The sequence below is a fragment of the Perna viridis genome, chromosome 12 (genome assembly GCF_037379345.1).
Source record: "Perna viridis isolate PV_CMFRI_1.1 ecotype Kerala chromosome 12, ASM3737934v1, whole genome shotgun sequence".
Taxonomy (NCBI): Eukaryota; Metazoa; Mollusca; class Bivalvia; order Mytilida; family Mytilidae; genus Perna; species Perna viridis.
In genome coordinates this window covers 32,048,121-32,069,586 of record NC_142456.1, presented here as the reverse complement: position 1 = coordinate 32,069,586, position 21,466 = coordinate 32,048,121, and the positions used below count along the sequence as shown (strand labels likewise).

General features: G+C 34.7%; 3 protein-coding genes across 14 annotated transcripts in view; 2 read left to right on the top strand and 1 right to left on the bottom strand.

Annotated features, from left to right (window-relative positions):
- The first annotated feature begins 7,265 nt into the window (after window positions 1-7,265).
- Window positions 7,266-11,106, top strand: LOC148602052 (uncharacterized). The gene is made up of 2 exons (XM_088555979.1): window positions 7,266-7,646; window positions 9,134-11,106. Exons 1-2 carry the CDS (start codon window positions 7,480-7,482, stop codon window positions 9,810-9,812), a joined length of 846 nt encoding a protein of 281 aa, XP_088412105.1. The 5' UTR covers window positions 7,266-7,479; the 3' UTR covers window positions 9,813-11,106.
- Window positions 11,107-11,815: 709 nt separating this feature from the next.
- LOC148602051 (uncharacterized) lies at window positions 11,816-13,418 on the bottom strand. Its single transcript, XM_088555981.1, has 2 exons — window positions 12,797-13,418; window positions 11,816-12,087 (listed from the first exon to the last, which is right to left on the bottom strand). The coding sequence occupies exons 1-2, from the start codon at window positions 13,376-13,378 to the stop codon at window positions 11,848-11,850; spliced, it is 822 nt and encodes a 273-aa protein (XP_088412107.1). The 5' UTR covers window positions 13,379-13,418; the 3' UTR covers window positions 11,816-11,847.
- Window positions 13,419-15,254: 1,836 nt separating this feature from the next.
- LOC148602050 (kinesin-like protein unc-104) overlaps window positions 15,255-21,466 on the top strand; it is a 90,710-nt gene continuing 84,498 nt past the window's right edge. For 10 of the 12 annotated variants that reach the window (XM_088556705.1, XM_088556703.1, XM_088556702.1 and 7 more), the window contains exons 1-2: window positions 15,262-15,349; window positions 17,068-17,209. The gene's annotated coding sequence lies outside the window, so the exon portion shown is untranslated. Of the gene's footprint in view, window positions 15,350-17,067; window positions 17,210-21,466 lie in introns of all 12 variants that reach the window. The other 2 variants (XM_088556701.1, XM_088556694.1) reach the window with 2 other exon arrangements.

Genomic DNA, 21,466 nt, shown 5'->3' with positions numbered 1-21,466 from the left:
TTATATTTACAGCTCTTCCAATCGATACTCAGCATTCCACATTACATTTGCGAGTATTAATGTAGTATTCCAGCTAAGAATCATGCGAAATGTGACTCATAGGTTAAAAGCCTACATATTTTTATTTTTGGTATTTTGTTTGAATTGCCATTGTAAGCAGAAATCAAAATTAAGGGAGATAACTCTGTAAATGACACTCAAATACAATAGAATCTATTAGATTTTCAATGTTGATTATCTCCTAAGAGCAGACAGATTGGAATGAATAATTACACATTTCATAATATAGACCCATAAAGCAACTTAATAACAAAAATAAAAATATGTAGCCTTTTTTTTAGGTGTATCACATTTTACAGAATTTGCATGATTCGTACAAAGACTACTACTTATAATCTCGTAGGGTTTTCATTTGTAGCTAAACTTCAAATTGTTTATTATTCGTCTAAGAATAAAGCTTGAATATATCGACAGTGAACGACTGGTTTATGCGGGTAAATGCATATCAATGAAAAGGTACTGATAAGAGGTCAGAGGTCGACTATTTTTGATTGACTCGTTGTTAATATACATGAAATTAATCAGCATATCTATCTCACAGTAAAAGTTTTCTATTGGGTTTGTTTATTGGCGTAAATAACATGGAATTAAAATTGATATATCAGGAATACATAAAGTGGACCTAACTATCTGCATTTGAACCTAATGATGTATGCAAGTGGGACTATTTTAACTGCGGTAGTGTAAGATAATTGCAGATGCTAACAGGCTTTACTTGTCTGAAGTCTCTGGCGACTGCTATATCAATTCGAATCTTCGATCTAAAATGATAAAAATACACATCCCATAAACTTCGAGAAAAATGTCATGAAACTTCAACCGTAAGTTAATCACAATTAAATGTATAATATATGAAAATGTTTTTAATATACTGGGGGATAATTGTTCAAATTTGTCCATACAAGAATTATCAGTTAAGATTTTAAGTGGAACCCCATTTGAAAGATCTGTTATATTTATTAACCCTCCGTCACACTATCAGGCGAGAGAAATGAACATGAACATGAATAGATCGACAATATAAGCCAAGTACTACAGCTTGATCGGTTTGAATTGGGTGGTTAAGGGTCGCGAATCGATGGGTCACACTGAAGATAGGTCATGATTTGCAAATATTGTATTTTAAGTAAGATTATTTAAAAAAAAATGTCTCTTATTTTCCAATACCAGCCAACGTCCGAAACCGCACAGTTTTCACATATTCGTCAAAGGCATGTGGAACCTCTGCGTGTTCCAAAACCAATTCAATGAAAACAGATCATATATTTTTTTTAAAGCAAACGAAATAAGTATTACTTTGGTTATCACCACATTACATATACAAGTCTTGACCCTGTCATTCCAGGTATTAAGTTCTAAATGTTCATTCATAAAAACAAATTTTCAGTTATTAGACAAGATAACACTTTTATGATCGTGAAGGAGAAGGCGAAGAAAATTGTAGATCGTGAACATTTTTCTTAGTACCAAAAAACTTATTAAATCAATTTACATTGTAGAAATGACTTAGTAGAGTTCTTTATTGCTGCAACTTAGTGTCATTCTGACATTCTGATTTATTTTTACATGTAAATCGAGATCGAGATCTTGACGCGGGGCGCATCGTTTCCATCGTGACCTGTCACGGCCATTTTCGAAACACAAAGCCAGGTTAATCTCGACCTACTGCAGCCTCCATCATAAAACGGAGTAATGATGCTCTCAGAGTTCTTTTTTATAAAAGTTACGGAGAGTCCAAGCGGGTTGTCTGTACTCGAGGCTTTCAGCTTTTATTCGTTGGTGGTTTAGCCAGAGGGATGAAATCAGCTGAAACTTTTGAAGCAGAATAATGTCTTCTCAGACATACATGTATTTTGAATAAAGGTTAACAAAATCGAATGATAGGTTTTAAATTGACATTAAAGTATTGAAATAATTCTGCTTATTTGCTGGTTCCGTTCTTCCTCAGTTTTTCTTCGGTTTTTCTGATTCTATCGCTGAGTTTCTTCTCACGCCTATCAATGACTGCCAATATCTTAAGCTCATAGTCCTTTCCAACTTGTGCTGCAAAGTAAATAAAATGAAGACATGTTATAATGTTTATATAGTACTACTTTGGATTTTAGATCAAATCACTTAAATTGCCCGCCTCCAATTTCTTTTTAAGTGCCAAATTTCAAATGCATACTCGCAAGAAAATCAACAGAGGGACTGCCACAAATTTTAAAAAAATCTTAACTCCTGCCACCTGGTCTTCAGCGTATCAGATACACAGATGTATATAGATTTTGTCACCGGGTTAGTTTGCATGATAAACTTTAATCTTTTTATCATTCATACATCCATTCATTCATCCATTTATTCATTCATTCGTTCATTCTATCATATTGACGAATTGACGGGACAGTATGAAGACTTTATTTTATAGACGGACAATATTTAACGATATATGCATTCGCGCGCTACACTAACTGCATGAGCACCCGCTTTTCACTTGTATTTAAATGGAATCGTTGTCCAGAAGTTAGTCGCGTGTAGGGCAGAGGAATCACATCGCCGTCTTTCAGAATAAATTATATATCATTGGACAGCTCAATTTTTAGCAGTGGCCATATTTATATATAGCTGAACCATCATTTTCCACTGCGACAATTTGATATTTTATGAAGTTGAGTACGAACCCTATCTTTTTACCATAGGAACATAAAATCGTCTATAAACTTGAGGCTATACTAAATCATTGATGCTGACAATGATTCGTTGAGTATTGTTGATTTATTCTGTTTAATTTTCGTTTCGTCTTTTCAGTTGCAAATAACGGCAGAGAAAGAGCAAAGATCGCCAACACAAGGCGCCAGGAAGCGCTGGATAGAAAGGGTAGGTTATAACTCGGCATTACATTGACATGAACATTTGAAAATGATAGGCCTACATGCAACCTGGCGTGTCTCAAATGCGGATTAACGTTATGATAGGACAAGACAAATTCATATAAAAGAAGAAAAAAAAAACATTAGGGAACTTTTTATTGACGAAATACATTTTTATGTGGTGAAGAAAAAAGAAAAATGAAAGATTGATAGTAATGCACTGCCAAATATTCCCACCAATTTTGGTCCCTATATACATGTAACCATATAAAGATTTCTCTCTACACAACTTTATCTCAGCATCATTATTTGAAAGATTGTTTCCAGGGTGTTTCGAATGCATATTCCGCAAAAAAACATTATGCCTGGTTCTTTCTTGGACGAGTACTCAACTTCATAAAATATCAAATTGTCGCAGTGGAAAATGATGGTTCAGCTATATATAAATATGGCCACTGCTAAAAATTGAGCTGTCCAATGATATATAATTTATTCTGAAAGACGGCGATGTGATTCCTCTGCCCTACACGCGACTAACTTCTGGACAACGATTCCATTTAAATACAAGTGAAAAGCGGGTGCTCATGCAGTTAGTGTAGCGCGCGAATGCATATATCGTTAAATATTGTCCGTCTATAAAATAAAGTCTTCATACTGTCCCGTCAATTCGTCAATATGATAGAATGAACGAATGAATGAATAAATGGATGAATGAATGGATGTATGAATGATAAAAAGATTAAAGTTTATCATGCAAACTAACCCGGTGACAAAATCTATATACATCTGTGTATCTGATACGCTGAAGACCAGGTGGCAGGAGTTAAGATTTTTTTAAAATTTGTGGCAGTCCCTCTGTTGATTTTCTTGCGAGTATGCATTTGAAATTTGGCACTTAAAAAGAAATTGGAGGCGGGCAATTTAAGTGATTTGATCTAAAATCCAAAGTAGTACTATATAAACATTATAACATGTCTTCATTTTATTTACTTTGCAGCACAAGTTGGAAAGGACTATGAGCTTAAGATATTGGCAGTCATTGATAGGCGTGAGAAGAAACTCAGCGATAGAATCAGAAAAACCGAAGAAAAACTGAGGAAGAACGGAACCAGCAAATAAGCAGAATTATTTCAATACTTTAATGTCAATTTAAAACCTATCATTCGATTTTGTTAACCTTTATTCAAAATACATGTATGTCTGAGAAGACATTATTCTGCTTCAAAAGTTTCAGCTGATTTCATCCCTCTGGCTAAACCACCAACGAATAAAAGCTGAAAGCCTCGAGTACAGACAACCCGCTTGGACTCTCCGTAACTTTTATAAAAAAGAACTCTGAGAGCATCATTACTCCGTTTTATGATGGAGGCTGCAGTAGGTCGAGATTAACCTGGCTTTGTGTTTCGAAAATGGCCGTGACAGGTCACGATGGAAACGATGCGCCCCGCGTCAAGATCTCGATCTCGATTTACATGTAAAAATAAATCAGAATGTCAGAATGACACTAAGTTGCAGCAATAAAGAACTCTACTAAGTCATTTCTACAATGTAAATTGATTTAATAAGTTTTTTGGTACTAAGAAAAATGTTCACGATCTACAATTTTCTTCGCCTTCTCCTTCACGATCATAAAAGTGTTATCTTGTCTAATAACTGAAAATTTGTTTTTATGAATGAACATTTAGAACTTAATACCTGGAATGACAGGGTCAAGACTTGTATATGTAATGTGGTGATAACCAAAGTAATACTTATTTCGTTTGCTTTAAAAAAAATATATGATCTGTTTTCATTGAATTGGTTTTGGAACACGCAGAGGTTCCACATGCCTTTGACGAATATGTGAAAACTGTGCGGTTTCGGACGTTGGCTGGTATTGGAAAATAAGAGACATTTTTTTTTAAATAATCTTACTTAAAATACAATATTTGCAAATCATGACCTATCTTCAGTGTGACCCATCGATTCGCGACCCTTAACCACCCAATTCAAACCGATCAAGCTGTAGTACTTGGCTTATATTGTCGATCTATTCATGTTCATGTTCATTTCTCTCGCCTGATAGTGTGACGGAGGGTTAATAAATATAACAGATCTTTCAAATGGGGTTCCACTTAAAATCTTAACTGATAATTCTTGTATGGACAAATTTGAACAATTATCCCCCAGTATATTAAAAACATTTTCATATATTATACATTTAATCGTGATTAACTTACGGTTGAAGTTTCATGACATTTTTCTCGAAGTTTATGGGATGTGTATTTTTATCATTTTAGATCGAAGATTCGAATTGATATAGCAGTCGCCAGAGACTTCAGACAAGTAAAGCCTGTTAGCATCTGCAATTATCTTACACTACCGCAGTTAAAATAGTCCCACTTGCATACATCATTAGGTTCAAATGCAGATAGTTAGGTCCACTTTATGTATTCCTGATATATCAATTTTAATTCCATGTTATTTACGCCAATAAACAAACCCAATAGAAAACTTTTACTGTGAGATAGATATGCTGATTAATTTCATGTATATTAACAACGAGTCAATCAAAAATAGTCGACCTCTGACCTCTTATCAGTACCTTTTCATTGATATGCATTTACCCGCATAAACCAGTCGTTCACTGTCGATATATTCAAGCTTTATTCTTAGACGAATAATAAACAATTTGAAGTTTAGCTACAAATGAAAACCCTACGAGATTATAAGTAGTAGTCTTTGTACGAATCATGCAAATTCTGTAAAATGTGATACACCTAAAAAAAAGGCTACATATTTTTATTTTTTTATTAAGTTGCTTTATGGGTCTATATTATGAAATGTGTAATTATTCATTCCAATCTGTCTGCTCTTAGGAGATAATCAACATTGAAAATCTAATAGATTCTATTGTATTTGAGTGTCATTTACAGAGTTATCTCCCTTAATTTTGATTTCTGCTTACAATGGCAATTCAAACAAAATACCAAAAATAAAAATATGTAGGCTTTTAACCTATGAGTCACATTTCGCATGATTCTTAGCTGGAATACTACATTAATACTCGCAAATGTAATGTGGAATGCTGAGTATCGATTGGAAGAGCTGTAAATATAATGTAAATATTTCATTTTTATGATCTAAATATTTACAAAGTTCCGATCAGGAAACTTGTACAAAGCAATTATTTGCCGCTCAATTATTTTTTGCCAATTGAAACTATTAACAAAAGGGTAGCATAACCCCCGAAACCATCCTGATGAATCATCCCGTGTATCGTGCATTTTTATTACGATTACCACCTCGATCGTTACTTCAGAAGCCCGGAGATAACTAATAAAACACTTTGGCATAGGAGTTTCGATAATGCATTTCTCCGGAATGGTGCCAATCTGTCGTCATGTGATATTGCTTTTTTGTAATAATCATTCTATTTGGCCACGTCTGACATGTATTTTAATAAAGCTGTAGGTACTCCAGGGGCCTTAAAGTGCATGGCTATTGTTTCCTGCACCAGATATAATTGTTGAAATTAAATTCTGACCATGGCGTCTATGTTAATATACATGTCTTCGGAACTTGATGTCCAGAAACTGAGCGCTTTTACATGACATATGGGTGTCTATGTGATAACCTGTAGACAGGCAGTTTCGACCTCGAGGTCGTTAAATTTAGTTTCGACTTGAAAATTTAGAAACTGGGAAATTCCAAATAGGACTAAATTTGTAGTTTAATTATGCAATATGTCGGAGAGTTGCATGTTCATTTATCTAGGTGTTCCAGGTTAACCGATATCGAACCTGAATAATATGAAAACTTGCGCACTGCTACGATGCATCATGAATTTTGGTGTCTGTATTTTTTTGTCATGTTTGTCGTAATCAGAATGGTTAATTTAAACATAATTCAAAGAGTTCAATATTAATCATTTACAGAAATAATTAACTTAAGCTTGTGTTTAGATACGTTTGAATTCGACCCTCGTTCCAATATTTCTCTACTTTTTTTGCAATTTGACGATTATTTTAAAAATTCAAAGCATCGATATAAATTGATTCAGTACTTGAGTACTTTTATTTTATCTTTCTAAGTAGTTGGACAAAAACTTCTTGCCTTTGAGCCTATCAAATAGATTTTCATCGGTTACAACTCCCTGAAAAAATTTGCATTAACCCTTGAAGTGCTGTGGACTATAGAATTATTTAACTAATGTCAATGTATGAATTATACAAATTTCATGTGTTATTTTATCGTCCCACACAGGTACATGTATGATGTATAGCCATGAAGTCCATTTAAAGACACATAAATTAACGTATCGAGAAGGTACATTCCCTATCAGGTTAATACATTTAGGTGAAAAAACGAATGCCCTCATCGGATTAGGAAATTATGCCCAGAGCAAAAATAAACAAAGTTTAAGCGATGATTGTTTACGTGGTTTGTCATCCATGACATTTATGTTAGTCAAACTGGAATGCGTATAAATACTCGCATTACTAACGGTATTTACGCTCAGTGGTAACACTTTAAAAGCACTACTGGCAGGACTACCGGACTATAAGAGAAATTTTTTATATTCGCGACGATGAACTGTGTAGCCGCCTTCTTGTTCCTGTATTTATCCTCGTCGGCTTCATTGGACTTCAAAGTTGAGGATCTTACACATCCTCATAGTAATTCTACAATTTACTGGCCTGGAAACCCATCGTATAATTTCACCATTCTCAGCAGAGGTCAACAGCCTGGGTACTGGTAAGTTAGTCTTTGTAGAGCAGGGACATTTAATGTGCATTCCCTGAGTAACTGTAACTTCCATATTAGTTGGGCCGGAGCCAGGTTTTCTGAATGGGGGTGCGATCTGATCATTGATAACCAATTTTACTTGGTTGTCTGGTATGATTTCTCTTTAGTTGAAGATCAAAGTGTTTTTTTAAGGGGTGGTGTGATCGCACCCGTCGCACTCATACTGGCTACGGCCTTAGTCCTAACTTCCCCGTATCTCCGACCCTGCAAACCTCTACCGAGCTTTTTAACCGACGGCGAGATTTAGGACCGTATGGCTGATAGGAGCTTCTTGCATGGTCGGCAGGCTTGTTAACTGGAATGAAAGCCCGATATTCCATGCTAGAAAATCCCCGGGCTTGGGCAAGTGCCTGGAAACTTGGACACATGTGGACTCGAAACCACAGCGGTGGACCTCGTAATATCAAATCAAGCGCCTTAACCACTCGGCTACCTCGCCCCTGTGTCACATACAAAACACTAATCTACACAGTAGCAAGAAATAAATGATTAGCAATACTATATTTATGAGGGGTGGACAGGGAGTACTTCATCCCCGTTTCACTTCCATACACCACCGCCTCCCACCCTCCTGACCACCCAGTCCCACCCGCATCCCCATCACCCTGCCCAGCCTCCCATACATAGTAAAAATATAGTAAATATATGTATTTTTATCCTTTTTTTATGCACGCGTGTTTGATGTATTTCAATACATCATAACATGTGTCTGTACAAAAACTGGCACAAAGAAGTTTTAAGTTTAGCCTTAGAAACCAAAAAGAGTTCACCAGAAATAGTGCTTTTCAAACAATTTTTTTATTGGAAATACCGTTTAAAACTTTCATGGAATAAACTTTCAAAGTTAAAAGCTACATAAAATATTTAAAAGGCCTTTAAGGGCTACACTATGAATTTCATTCAGTGTTTTTTACTAGCAACTGTGAAATTTATACAATGCATGCATGTGATGCATCTGAAGATCAATGTAGTATGACACAATCTAAGGAACATTACGTTATTTACTGAGCCATGACTTCATACATACTGAGTACGTTCGATATAAGTGCCTTTTTCCGCGGTCCATCATATAGCAATCAGTTATTCATTTTTTTTTTATTTACAAGTTTTGGGTTTTCTATGGCAGGGGCAGATACTGGAATTGACTTACGAGAGGGCGCTGATTGATCGAAGAGGTGTGCACGCCGTCATGCTTCAGTGATTTTCTTTCAGATACAGCGGAACTGTATATTGCGCATACTCATCAACTTACCACAAAAGGGTCTATTTTTATTAAAAATAAAACTTTAATTTTACCACAATTTGTTTATCTGTAAAATTTGTTATAATGCGTACATGGGTAAATATTTTAAGAACATACATATTATATGCGTAGCAAGATGGACAATCCGTCCCCGTTTCATTTCACAATTTACTCAGTTGTTGTACTGTTGTAGGTACGAAAGCAATTACTTCGCAACAGCTGAACATGGTGGCACACATTTGGACTCCCCAGCACATTTCTACAAGAACAGAAAGCATACACAGGAAATTCCGATGGAAAAATTAATAGGTCCTGGAGTCATCATCGATGTAAAGGAGAAAGCTCGCGCTAATCCAGATTACAGGGTCACCGTATCTGACGTCGAGCAATGGGAGTCTCGTAATGGCAAAATTCCCGAAGGAGCAATTGTTATTATGAATTCTGGTTGGCACGAGTATTACCCAAATTCAACTTTGGTGTTCAATACTAATACTTCAGACGACCCAAGTACCTTCCATTTCCCTGGCTGGCACGAAAATACCGTGACTTGGCTTATTGGTCAACGTTTCATCAACGTTTTGGGTGTAGATACACCGTCGATAGATTACGGACAATCGACGACATTTCCTGTTCACGTCATTGTTGGTCGAGCGAATGTACCTGGAGCCGAAAATGTCGCAAATTTAGATGCGATTCCGCATGCTGGAAGTGTAGTTTTTGTCGCAGTCACAAAAATCTACGATGGCAGCGGAGGGCCAGCTCGGATATTTGCAACTATTCCGACTGGTACGAGTGCTAGCACATCATTGACATCGGCGTTTTCATTTGTATGTATCTGTTTATTCATCATGTGTATCGAATGCCTCAAATAACACACACTTTCAGGTTTATGTATTAAAGATTTCTGCCACACAATCCAAGACGAAATGAATTTAATGTTCATCTTACGAATATTCAAGTTAAGTTGGTTACGTTTCCATCGATGGAGATAGATACAGTAAAAGCCACTGCTGTTATTTTCAACATACAGTTCGAAGTAATGACCGTAACACATCGCACATAGGGATGACCATTTGATTCTTGGGAGAGTTTTTTGGAAATTAATACATCTCCTAGAACACAGATACATTTTCTGACCTCAGTCGAGATATACTTCATACAGTAAAATGGTAATATTTTAATTTGATGAGAATCCTGTCATTTGATTGCTTTGTTGACAAAAATCAACATTGTTTCAATTGTATAAACTAACTTGCTATTTAGGCCACGCCCACCTTTTACGGAACTACTTTTTGTTTGTCAACATCCGAAACAACGTTTTCAGTCACATTGTAACGTTGTAACGTTTTTGTGACAATAAATTATTAACTAACTTTATATCCGCCTGATTTATGTCAAATTCCTGCTTTAATAACTGTGTCTGCAACTTTGGAATATCTCTGAACATTTCTCAGTGATGATATGACAGCGTCTTGCCGCTGATTTTAAAATGGCCGCCAATTGGTTTACTAGAATTACTACACGGCGGGAAAATTGAAGTTGTTGTTTACTCAGTGTTAATAAAAGTGATGGATGTATCATATTTTTTTTAATTTTTAATTAAATTAATCCGCGAAGCGGATTATGTTTCAGCGTAAACGGACCCAAATTAGGTTATAGCGTATAAACTAATCAGAAATTGAATACATTCATTAAATAAATAATCTTGCCCCAGTGAAGTTCAAAACAAGTATTCTGAACTGCAAAATTTAAAAAATAAATATTTTAACAGGACAAAATTTGCCAGACTCCTCTGAATCAAACGGTCATCACCCTCAAAACATAAATTTGACTCGATCATGAGTTGTCGAAGTATTCTAAGTTTACCCGATGAGGTTTAAGAATATCAATTCAACTTTTCATGAATTTGTATTAGGGAACATTATATTTCCAACTGAGAACTTAAAACTTCGAGTCTGATTTAAAATATGTTTATGTGAAGTTTCCTTAGAATAAGTGTACTCTTGTCCAGACGGGTATTTGGACCGTACCTGTCACAATATATACATGGTCTGCGAGCTACACTTTACGAGTGTCTGTTTTTTGACAAAACTGTAATTTTACTCAAAACGATTTACAATTAATACGAAGTTAATGTAATTCGATTTTAATAAAATTACTGTAACAGTTTGATTTGTTGGTCAACATTTCATCAAATTCGTTATCTCCTTTACATCGACAATTATTCTGGGACTTTGGTTTGATTTAATTAAACAATTAAGCTGCATAAAAGAAAATATCAATGATTGATAAGCACTTTTAGATTATGGAAATTGACTACTTGTGAACAAATTTCATTACATTTTTAATCATGTTTTATTTATAAATGTAACTAATTCCCTACTTTATTTATTTTACACACAACTTATTTTCACAATGGATATACTGTAATACACTATTTTCTGTTGGCCTAAAGGAAAGGAAAATATGATATTGGATTCCACGGTTGACTGACTACCCAGATCATGCCCATGTGTTTAGCGCCAATCGAAAAATTATATTACAACGACTGCAAAAATGCTCGTAGGTCTCGTATGGTCTTGAACATTTGCATTAAACACTTAGCTAAAAACGAATTTTGGTGAGGGAAGAAGTATTTATTTCATGACTAAGTATAAAATATATATTGCTGGTAAAAACAAAAACATGCACATGCAACTGCAACTGAGTCTGGCATGACTACAATATGAAAAGAGTCTAATGCAATAATGGCCTGTTCGGTCTGTAGGATGGAATAAATTGATCTAGGATGTTTTTTTGGTTGATTTATTTTTTTTTCATACTTACTAGATTCTGCTACAGGGGTTGATAGTTTGTCTTCATGAACAAAGATCAATTTCAGTAACAAATTTATTAAAAGGTTAATTGTCACTCGTATTCCTCGAAGTCTAAACCATAATCTTTGCTGTAGTATAGCTTTCCGTCTTTAAGTCTTATCCCAAGAGCTGCATCTTTTACTGCAAACGGAAATGAGGTATCCGATCGAGACATGACGGCTTCACATGCTGTCATCATATCGACGATACGACGGAAAACATTTTCCCATGATGTCGAATCAGTCGAGTTGCAAACAGGAGTTTCCACAAGTATTCGTCGTTCTGAAGGAACCTAAACATACAAACAAACAAACAAAAAGATTCCATCATCGAGCTAATCGAAAGAAAATAACAGAAAATCAAGGTTACAGCGAAATTTGAGTCAGAGACAATCGCATAGAAACAAACGGAGAACGACTCCTAGAAACTAGTAGGAAATACAAGCATATTTTTTTATAACATGAGCAACACTTTCTACACTAAAATTCTAATTGGAAGCAGGGGCACCACTGCTCAGTCAACTAAAATCTAGGACTTTCAGAGACATTAACTTGCAATAAACTTGAATAAAAGATGCCGATCTTGTTCAACTTAGAACATCGTTACGTACGGTATTTAGGTAGACAAAAAACTGAACCTCAAGTTCCACGCGCTTTCCCTTCCCAGTGCAGTGGTTTTCAGTCCAGAACCATATACAAAATATACAAAAGTACAAAATTCATCAAATTAGGTTTAAAAGGCTTCCGGATATTCATTTAAATACATGTAGGATGAATTATTTTTGAAAGAAAATAAAATTCTGAAATAGAAAGCTTGTAGGCCAAAACCATATACAAAAGTACAAAGTTCTTAATTATATCAAATTACGTTGAAACGGTTCATAAGAAAGATATTGTTTTTAAATACTTATAGGGTGAATTATTTTTTATAAAAAATAGATTATAAATTAAGAATGCTTGCGCTACATGTACAAGCATACTACACATTCGAATTTTACTTACAACGTCGTTCGGTGCTTTCTTCATCTTCACAATGGCCTTTTCCGTGGAAAATTGCCTGCCTAGGGTATTGCCTGACTTGGTTCTATCATGGGATTTAATTTCTTGTTCTTTCAATTCGGCATTTAGATCTATTCCTTCCAAAGATGTTTTGAGGCCCTCTGGAACGTCTACGTCGGTGGTTTCTCTTGCTCTTTTTGGTTGTCGCTCGTGAACATGTCCGACGTGGTTGGTTGCTTCTTCTCTAACTATTTTATAGCTGTGTGATTTAATCCTGTATTTGTGAAGTTTATGATGAAGGGTGTCACTAGATTGGACATTTGAGTCACTAGTGTCAACCTCATCAAGTAAATCTTTTTGTCTGGCCAAGCGTCTCATTCTTGCTCGTCTGTTTTGGAACCAAGTGCTGATGAAATTCTCTGACTTCCCTATTGCTTTTGATAATCTCCCTTTCTGTATCCTGTCAGGCCATTTTGAAATTTTAAACAGCCCTTCTAGTTTCTCCAAGTCCTTCGAGCTTATGATGGTTCGACGTCTTCGCTTTTTAGCATAGAAACGTTTCCCCTGCTTTGAAGAAAAGTCCATATTGATTTGATGTGAAATCTTAACTGACCTTGACCTTAAATGAACTGGTGCCGTCTGGTGCAGATCCCTAAAAGAACACTAATATTAATGGGGACCATCTGCTAGGAGTTTTCCTTCACAGGCCCTTGGGACCAGGATTTTCTTTATCTAAAAATTATCATTAAATCATTTTGTTTCCAGATTTGAGTTATTATTTGTGTTCTCTGACATGTTCGTTGCTATTTAATGCTGCTTATACAATGCCAAGTTTTCATCTATAGAGAACACACATAACTCAAATCTGGAAATAAAATAATTCAATGATAATTTTTAGATAAAAAAATCCTGGTCCCAAGGGCATGTATTTTTCTTAATAAAAAAATCATTCTACCCCGTTTTAACGTTCTTTCTCCATTTCGTTTTGACATAAAATCAGAAATAATCCGTCTTTAAGCTACAGACCTGTCCATGAAGTTTAGGTATTTAAATCATGACAGAACCTGCTAGTTTTCGAAAAGCCGGTAACCTTCCAGGGAAAAGTACAGCTCAGATATAATATATTTATGTAAAAACAAAAAACAAAAAAACAAAAAAAAAAACAACCCCCCCAAACAAAAACAAAACAAAACAAAGAAAAAACATTTTTTTAGGTTAGACAAAGTAAACAAAACAAATTACAGTACAACTATGGCATATTAACATGTATGTAATTAATTATCAGGCACGATCATAAACTTTATAATTGAATATTTTTATGCAATAAGCAGTACAATAATGAAAAAGGTCGGCCACTGTAAATACAATCTACAAAACGGTAAGATAAAGTAAATGGGAATACTTAGTTAGATACATACATGCAATAATGCACGAAAGATGAAAAGAGAAAAAAGAAATGCAAATTCATAACCGCAATCATATTAAATATAAAGGTAGTCCTAAAAGAAAGACGGAGACTGCAAGGTTGATAGTTCTCTGATACATGTACTCCGAAAGTAGACTTACAGAACCAATGCAGCAGGTATTCTTAAGAAAATTTGCTCTATCAACCTAGCAGACATTGAGTATATAATTACATGTGCATCATTTATTTAGATTAAAACATACTTTAGTTATCTTATGTGCATGCATTTTAAGTGTTTATTTAAACCCTATATCGTTTACCCTAGATCGCATACACCATATCACACCTCTAGACCTATATCGCATACACCATATCACACCTCTAGACCTATATCGCATACCCTATATATCATACCCCTAGACCTATATCACAACCTATACCGCACCCTTCACGGAACATACTTGAAGTACAGTTGCTCTTGGGGTGATACATGCAGTAAGGAGTTAAATATAAATCCATGCATGTAGGAGTCTCAGTTTGATATGGCAAGTGATACAGATTTTGACTTGCAATATTCAGTATATATCATATCTCCATAGACTCGTATTCACTTTTCTTTTTAGTTTTGTCATACCGTCAATATGGGCGGTTCGGCGGGTGTTTCTGGAGGAGCGGATGGCTCTTGCCCTGCCGGTGCACCTGGTCAATGCTTCCGGTTTTTGGTGGAGTCCGGGTTGCTCATTTGCTTTTGTTGCTTTGTATGTATGATTTTAGTTACTTTATGTTCTTTGTTGTGTATGTCTGTTTTCCATGTCTGGTCTTTGTCCCTGGATCACATTCTTTTGATTACCGCTATAACCTTGGCTCCCTTGATTACTCTTCCCCATTTCCCCACTTTCCCCATCAAAATCAAATAGATTAACATTTATTTGAATCCAGATACATATTCGACCAGCATTTTAGGTTTAAAACTACCTTAAACAGTCTGATAATAAAAACCTAATTGGCCCGAGTTCCAAAAAGGCCGATTTATCCTTTCTGAATTAAATGTGTTTTGAGGTCTCCCAAATGATGAAAACCGGAAGTACAGACTATTTTTGCCCAAGGAGGAGACTCAGCATCAGATGATCTCTGCAGTTTCTTAGACTTAAGTGAGCATTTCCAAGATGACATTGAATACACAAACTTATATTCACTACACCTGACATAATTTGATACACACTAAATTGTAGTAACTCATCCAACTCGGTATTTCCCTCACGATTATCAGTTCATCATTATCAATAATGACATTATATAATGTAAACAGACGTTGCAAACATCATGACATTGTCCGTCATAGACCACAAAAATATGCACCAAAACATTATATCCAGTGTTTTATCATGACATGGCGTAAAGAAGGTTGATTATGTACATAATAAAAAAATGTTTATTAAATTGAATTCCAATCAACAGATCAATGTGTCCAACCTTTCTGCGAAAAATGGGTGAAGAAAAACTCGAGGCAGGGATGTCAAATATGAATATTACTATTTATTTGATGCCCCTGTTTGAAGCAATACCAACACTGTGTCACATAGGAGAGTTCTTCGTGATGTCAGCACTTACCAGTGTTTGGTTATGGTTGGCAAAAAATCCATTTAGTGGCATGGGGTTTCAATTTTAAATCATCATAACTTTTCCATTTTTTAAGATAATTGAAAAATTCTTTTGGTTCCCAAAATTGCAAATAAAATTCTTTTATCCATGGAATTTTTAAATAAATATTCAGTAATTAGACTTAATGTGCATGATATTTTAATGAATATGATGAAGGTGAAACCTTTCAACGCTCCCAAAGAAACATTAATAAAAACTGTTTTTTTGTCAGCTCTTATTTGATATGTTATACCTTCAAGTATGGTAAATTTTATAATGATATATATTTGCCCTGAAGCATTATACTAATTGTCATGGTCTGATATGTCTATTGGCCGAAATGTCCGGCATTCATAAAGAATTACTGCTTTTCGTGGTCCGAAATGTCCGGCACTGGTTAACATTATGGTTCTTAAAATTTGCGAAACGTCTTAAAGGATTTCTTATATTGTATTTAGTTTCGCTGCATTCTGTTTCATTTAGTATAGTTTAATTATGTTTTTATTACGATTTGAGTAATTTTATTGAATTGTTTCGTTTCAATTCTTTCTTTTACCAATTATTTTCATTTCATTTTGGTACATTTTCGTTTTGCAATTTTTATGACCCGAGAATTATGGGAAATGTTAATGACGTAATTTTCGTAAACATCCGGGAGCCATACTGCAGACTATAAGGCCAACCCTATCTTGGAAAAACTGATTCGATTTGTATTTAATTATCGAAACTAGCAAATATTTTCCGAGACTGGTTTGGCAGAATCAAGTTGATAATACAACCATAAACACTCCCAAAGTATAAATTTATATGAAAATAGAGGTTTACAAATAAATATCATTACAAATTTATTTTTCAGGTAAAAGATTTATAAATTGACATTCAAAATATGAATTATTTTATCTAAATGAAACATTTTACAGAACCAAAATTGGATATAAAATAACAAAGTTATTAAGTTTTGAAAATTGGGATTCTAATCATGAACTTTTCAATTGTTTATTCATTTTTTATTTGCCAACCAATTTGACACTTAATGATATGCAAATTAGTGAATATGACATCACTAATGAGATTGGCAAACTCTCCTATAACCTTTTGGAATGTCCAGCTATAAAGATAGCTGTGCTATAGTTTTATAACATTATCGCATTTTGACTATGAACAAAAAATGAAATTATCTGATGAAAACATGAAAGATAAACATAAAATGGGTGGTTTTATGTTATAGGACTAGCTGTGCTAGGGAGTTGGTTAAAGCAAGAGGTATCAAGTTCAATCTCAACCGAATGTCTTTTCACAACAACGGCTCTGTTAGGGTTCAATGATATCAGTTCCAAGTTTAGTAGTAGACTCTCTTGGGATTGCAGATGGTAAGCAGTTATAGTAGATAGATGTAATTGATATGTTACTTGGATTTCTCCTGGCACATTTTTGTATTTTTCTTTAAATGGGAAAGGGAGGGAGTTTTGTGAATCCCATAGCTACATGTACAATGTAACGCAGGATGACTTTAATAAAATATATACAGAATGTACATGTATGTGCGTGTACAGTGTTTTTAGAGAAAAAGAATTGTTTATACATTTGTACATGTAGTACAGTGTTCTGGCTACAACATTTTTTCAGGGCACAGCCCCTGCTGTCATTTTGCCCCCACTTGCCTTTACATTCATATTCATGTAGAAGGACACCTTGCCCTTTTTCTAACTATTTTGTGACTTCCAATCAAATTTTGCCGCCATTTATTTCTATTGCATGGTTTACACTTATGTGATAGCAGTGCCCCCTACATATATGTAACATTCACTATCAGCTGTTTCATTCATAAATATCAATCAATTTATTTGAAAATTTCTAATGATCAGTAAAATCTTTTGCAATTGATCCAAACTGATTTTTTAAAAAATTTGCCAATTTTGTCACAACTATTAAATTGTCACCTACGGAAAGACGTCAGAAAGAACAGAGAAAAAATTTTTCTTAGGAAAGCAAATGTTTGACATCATTCTTTGCAAAGTACATTTTGGCAATCTTTTTTACAAAGTACATTCATTATACCAAAATCAAATTATTATTTATTGTTTTTATTAAGGAAAATATTAAAAAATCGCTCCTCCTTTTTTTTTTTGTAGAGTGTCTCATAGAAATGAACACCTTGAGCCTCAGGTGCCTTCACTCAGTCTGTTCAAGATAAGAAAAGGCACACCAGTGTCAGTTGAAACTAAATGCTCTTTTGTATAAGAAATTCCTACCTAAAGTGCTCTTTTCTAACCCAGCCTTGACAGGATTATGGCTAGAACATCGTAGTAGGATTCTTCTTTGTTGACATGAAAGCATTTCTCTGTTACATTAAACTTGTTAAAGGAGAGTTTTAAAAAAGTCTTTACTGAGCTACATGTAATTTTCATGTTCTCTTAAATGGCAAAGATTTATGGTTCGTGGGTCAATGGTCCTTTAATGATATTCATTTTGTCCTGTTTTTGTTTTATTATCTATAAAATTATATGTATATTACCAAGGCAGCTTGGCCAAAGTGTTTAGTGCCAGGTGTGCTGCAGACTTCAACAAAGATTAATATTTAAAAAACTTATAAGGCAAACTTTGAAATACACTACAGTCAACCAAACTTTTGATTTCTCCACTTTTGATACTGGAGTCAGTCATGTCCTGCACTGTGACCCCACCAAAGTAAAAACTAGGATAAAGTTGCTCCATTTTGTTACTTTTCAATATTTTTTCTTGTCCATAACTGAGAAATATTATTAAACAGCGAGAACTATTAAATATACCTTAGTATAAACACGATAAAGACAGGAGTAGTAAACAACAGACAATTTTTGAAATGGTGACCACTGTGGAGAGTGGAGACACTGTGACTCCACTCATAATATCTCCACTGTGGAGAGTGGAAAAATTAAAATTTGTGTCAACAGTAGTGACATGTTTGTACGTATGCATGTCTCGGGGATTCTGTAAGAGAACTTGGGTATGGTGTTAAGCTTGGAAATTCCAAGACCTGCCTTGTATTGCATGCATAGTTACAAGTAGTAGTATATTTTTGTTAAAAAATTCTAAACCCTTCTCTGTTAAAAAAAAAAAAATATTGGTATTTTTATTTGGTATATACATGTATTCTGCTATTGTTATCATCTGTAGTCAGTAGACACTTTGTTTTCGTGCGATAACTTGAACAATAGTAGGTGGATCTTGATCTTGATATGGATGGAGTGTCAGTGACTTCATACACATTTTGTATATGTACATGTAGAATGTAAGACCAGAACTATGAATTGCCAAAAAATATTCTGATAGAAGTGACAATATTTGTAGACAATGGTGCAAGTATGGAGGTGCTGTTTTGTCTTTTAATACAACATTGAGCTCTGTCCATCGTAGGCATAGCCTAAAATGATCTTAAAATTTTACATTAAAGTTACAAGCAAGAAGAGGAATGTCATTGATACTAGGAATAATGAACTAAACTGTATTGGAACTACATGTACATTGTACATGCAGTGGCCAAAAAAGGCCAAAAACAACTACTTTATCAAATCTAGCTAAATGATATACATGTACATGTACATGTTCATCAATTATAAGCCTATGGATCTATATGACACCGTTCCTCAATATCCTTTTCCACAAAGGTCAGACTTGAATTGATTTTTAGTTGTTAAGATCTAATCTGTTAAGGAATATGGGGTTCGTAAAGAAACAATCAGTTTTTCTTGTTTTATTAAAAAAACATGAGTTAAAGTGGATAGATCTCTATGGAATTGTACCATATTGTACTCACTCCCAATCATGGAGTGGGTGATACATATTGGAATCAGTCTGTCTGTCCAAATTTCCTCACATTTATCTCCGCTTTCAAAGGATGGATTGATTTTGAATTAGGTATGTGGCTTCATGTAAACGACATGATGTAGCAGGGCCATAGGTTGTAAGCCATTTTGAACAAGTGGTTGTATTAGTGCAACTTCACATTAATGGTTTCATAAAATAAAAGAATGGTTTTTTTTTATTATCAATAAGATTTTATAGGTTATTACACTTAAAATTTAGCAGAAGGGATCAAAAAGGGCTAAAACTCTACTTTACAATGTTCCATGCTTCCACCAAATCCAGGATTAGATTGATTTTGAGGGTGATTACCGGTAGTGCATTACCGGTCAAAATTGGGTGGATGTAACCTTCTAGGAATTTCAGGCCTAAAAGGGATCTGAAACGTAGGCATTTTCTTTAACTTTTAATTCACAGTTCAAATTAATAGTTGTGTCTACCTTAAATATTGTATCCGTATTTTTCTATCAGAGAGAGATATCTGCGGATGTGTTTACATGGAGCTGGGCCCTGTGAAGCGTTTTATTGATTCTTATCTTAATATTCTCCCATAGCAGTCTCATGTATGTGTTAAATTTACTTATTGCCCTTTCTACTGTCATTGAGTAAGCTTATCGCCCTTTCTACCGTCATGGAGTAAGCTTATCACCCTTTCTACTGTCAGTTGTTTTCATGTGTATCTTGGGAAGTGTTTGAAAAAAATATCTGATAATAATTTCACAAATAAATTCATACATTTTTAAGGAAATCGCTAGGCTGGTATGTGGTAAGGTTTAAAATTATACGTGTAGTTCTCAAAGTTCGCATGCCCTTGATGTTTTATAAGATGGATATTTTTATAGAATTTTTGTATCATGCTAGACTTCTTACAGTTAGGCTTTTGGAACAGGTTTATGTTGCTACAAGATTGAAGTCATCATTACAGAAGTTTTATGGTCGTCATCATTAACTTGTGGATCATTATGGTGTATCCATCTGCACCATGAAAATTGATTTGATCAAAGTGTCATAGTTTTTCTTTCTTCTTTCATCTTACCTCAGCTTAACTTTTTTATGAGCAACTTAGTGGGTGTTTCTAGGTAAGCAGAGGATTCTTACTCTACCGGTGCACCTGGTCCATGCTCCCAGTTTCTAGTGGAGTCTGAGTTAATCACTTTTGTTATTTGTATGTATTATTTTGGTTATTTTATGTTCTTCGTTGTGCATGTCAGACTTACAGTCTGTTTTCCATGTCTGGTCTTTGTACCTGGATTGCATTCTTTTGATTTCTGTTAGAATCTTGGTTCCCTTGAATACTCATTATGTCAATTTGAATTCAACTGGCACTACTTTAATATAAATATATCAGTAGATACATGTATGATTTCTGACTGATTTACATGTACATGCATGTGTACATGTTAGTAGCTCTCAAAGTACAGATACTTTTAATTCTGCCCTACATTATACCAATGTCATGTGTTCTTCTTTACTTCCGCGACTAAATAGTGCTCAGAACCCTAGCCTGGGGCTAGGGCGCTCTGCCCACAGAGCAAAGGGGATGTTCATTTTATCATCAATTTCATGTTCATCGTCTGAATATAGCTGAAATATTGCTGCTCGGACGTTACACCCCAACAAACAAACAAACAAATCTTCTTTACTTCCACATAACACATGTATGGTCACTTTCACACGATCTTAAACTAGTATAGTATTAGCCTCTATTTTTTCCTACCAATACATGTCAGTAAGTTCGGTAAGTAACTTGTTTTTGGTTGGAACACCTTCTTCCTTTAATATCA

What these genes read in the sequence shown, in the direction of transcription:
- LOC148602052 (XM_088555979.1), top strand. Translation starts at nt 7,480, where the DNA reads ATGAACTGTGTAGCCGCCTTCTTGTTCCTGTATTTATCCTCGTCGGCT. An exon ending in GGTCAACAGCCTGGGTACTG is followed by an intron (nt 7,647 to 9,133) that starts GTAAGTTAGTCT and finishes GTACTGTTGTAG; the next exon opens with GTACGAAAGCAATTACTTCG.
- LOC148602051 (XM_088555981.1), bottom strand. Translation starts at nt 13,378, where the DNA reads ATGGACTTTTCTTCAAAGCAGGGGAAACGTTTCTATGCTAAAAAGCGA. An exon ending in AGAAAGCACCGAACGACGTT is followed by an intron (nt 12,088 to 12,796) that starts GTAAGTAAAATT and finishes TTGTATGTTTAG; the next exon opens with GTTCCTTCAGAACGACGAAT.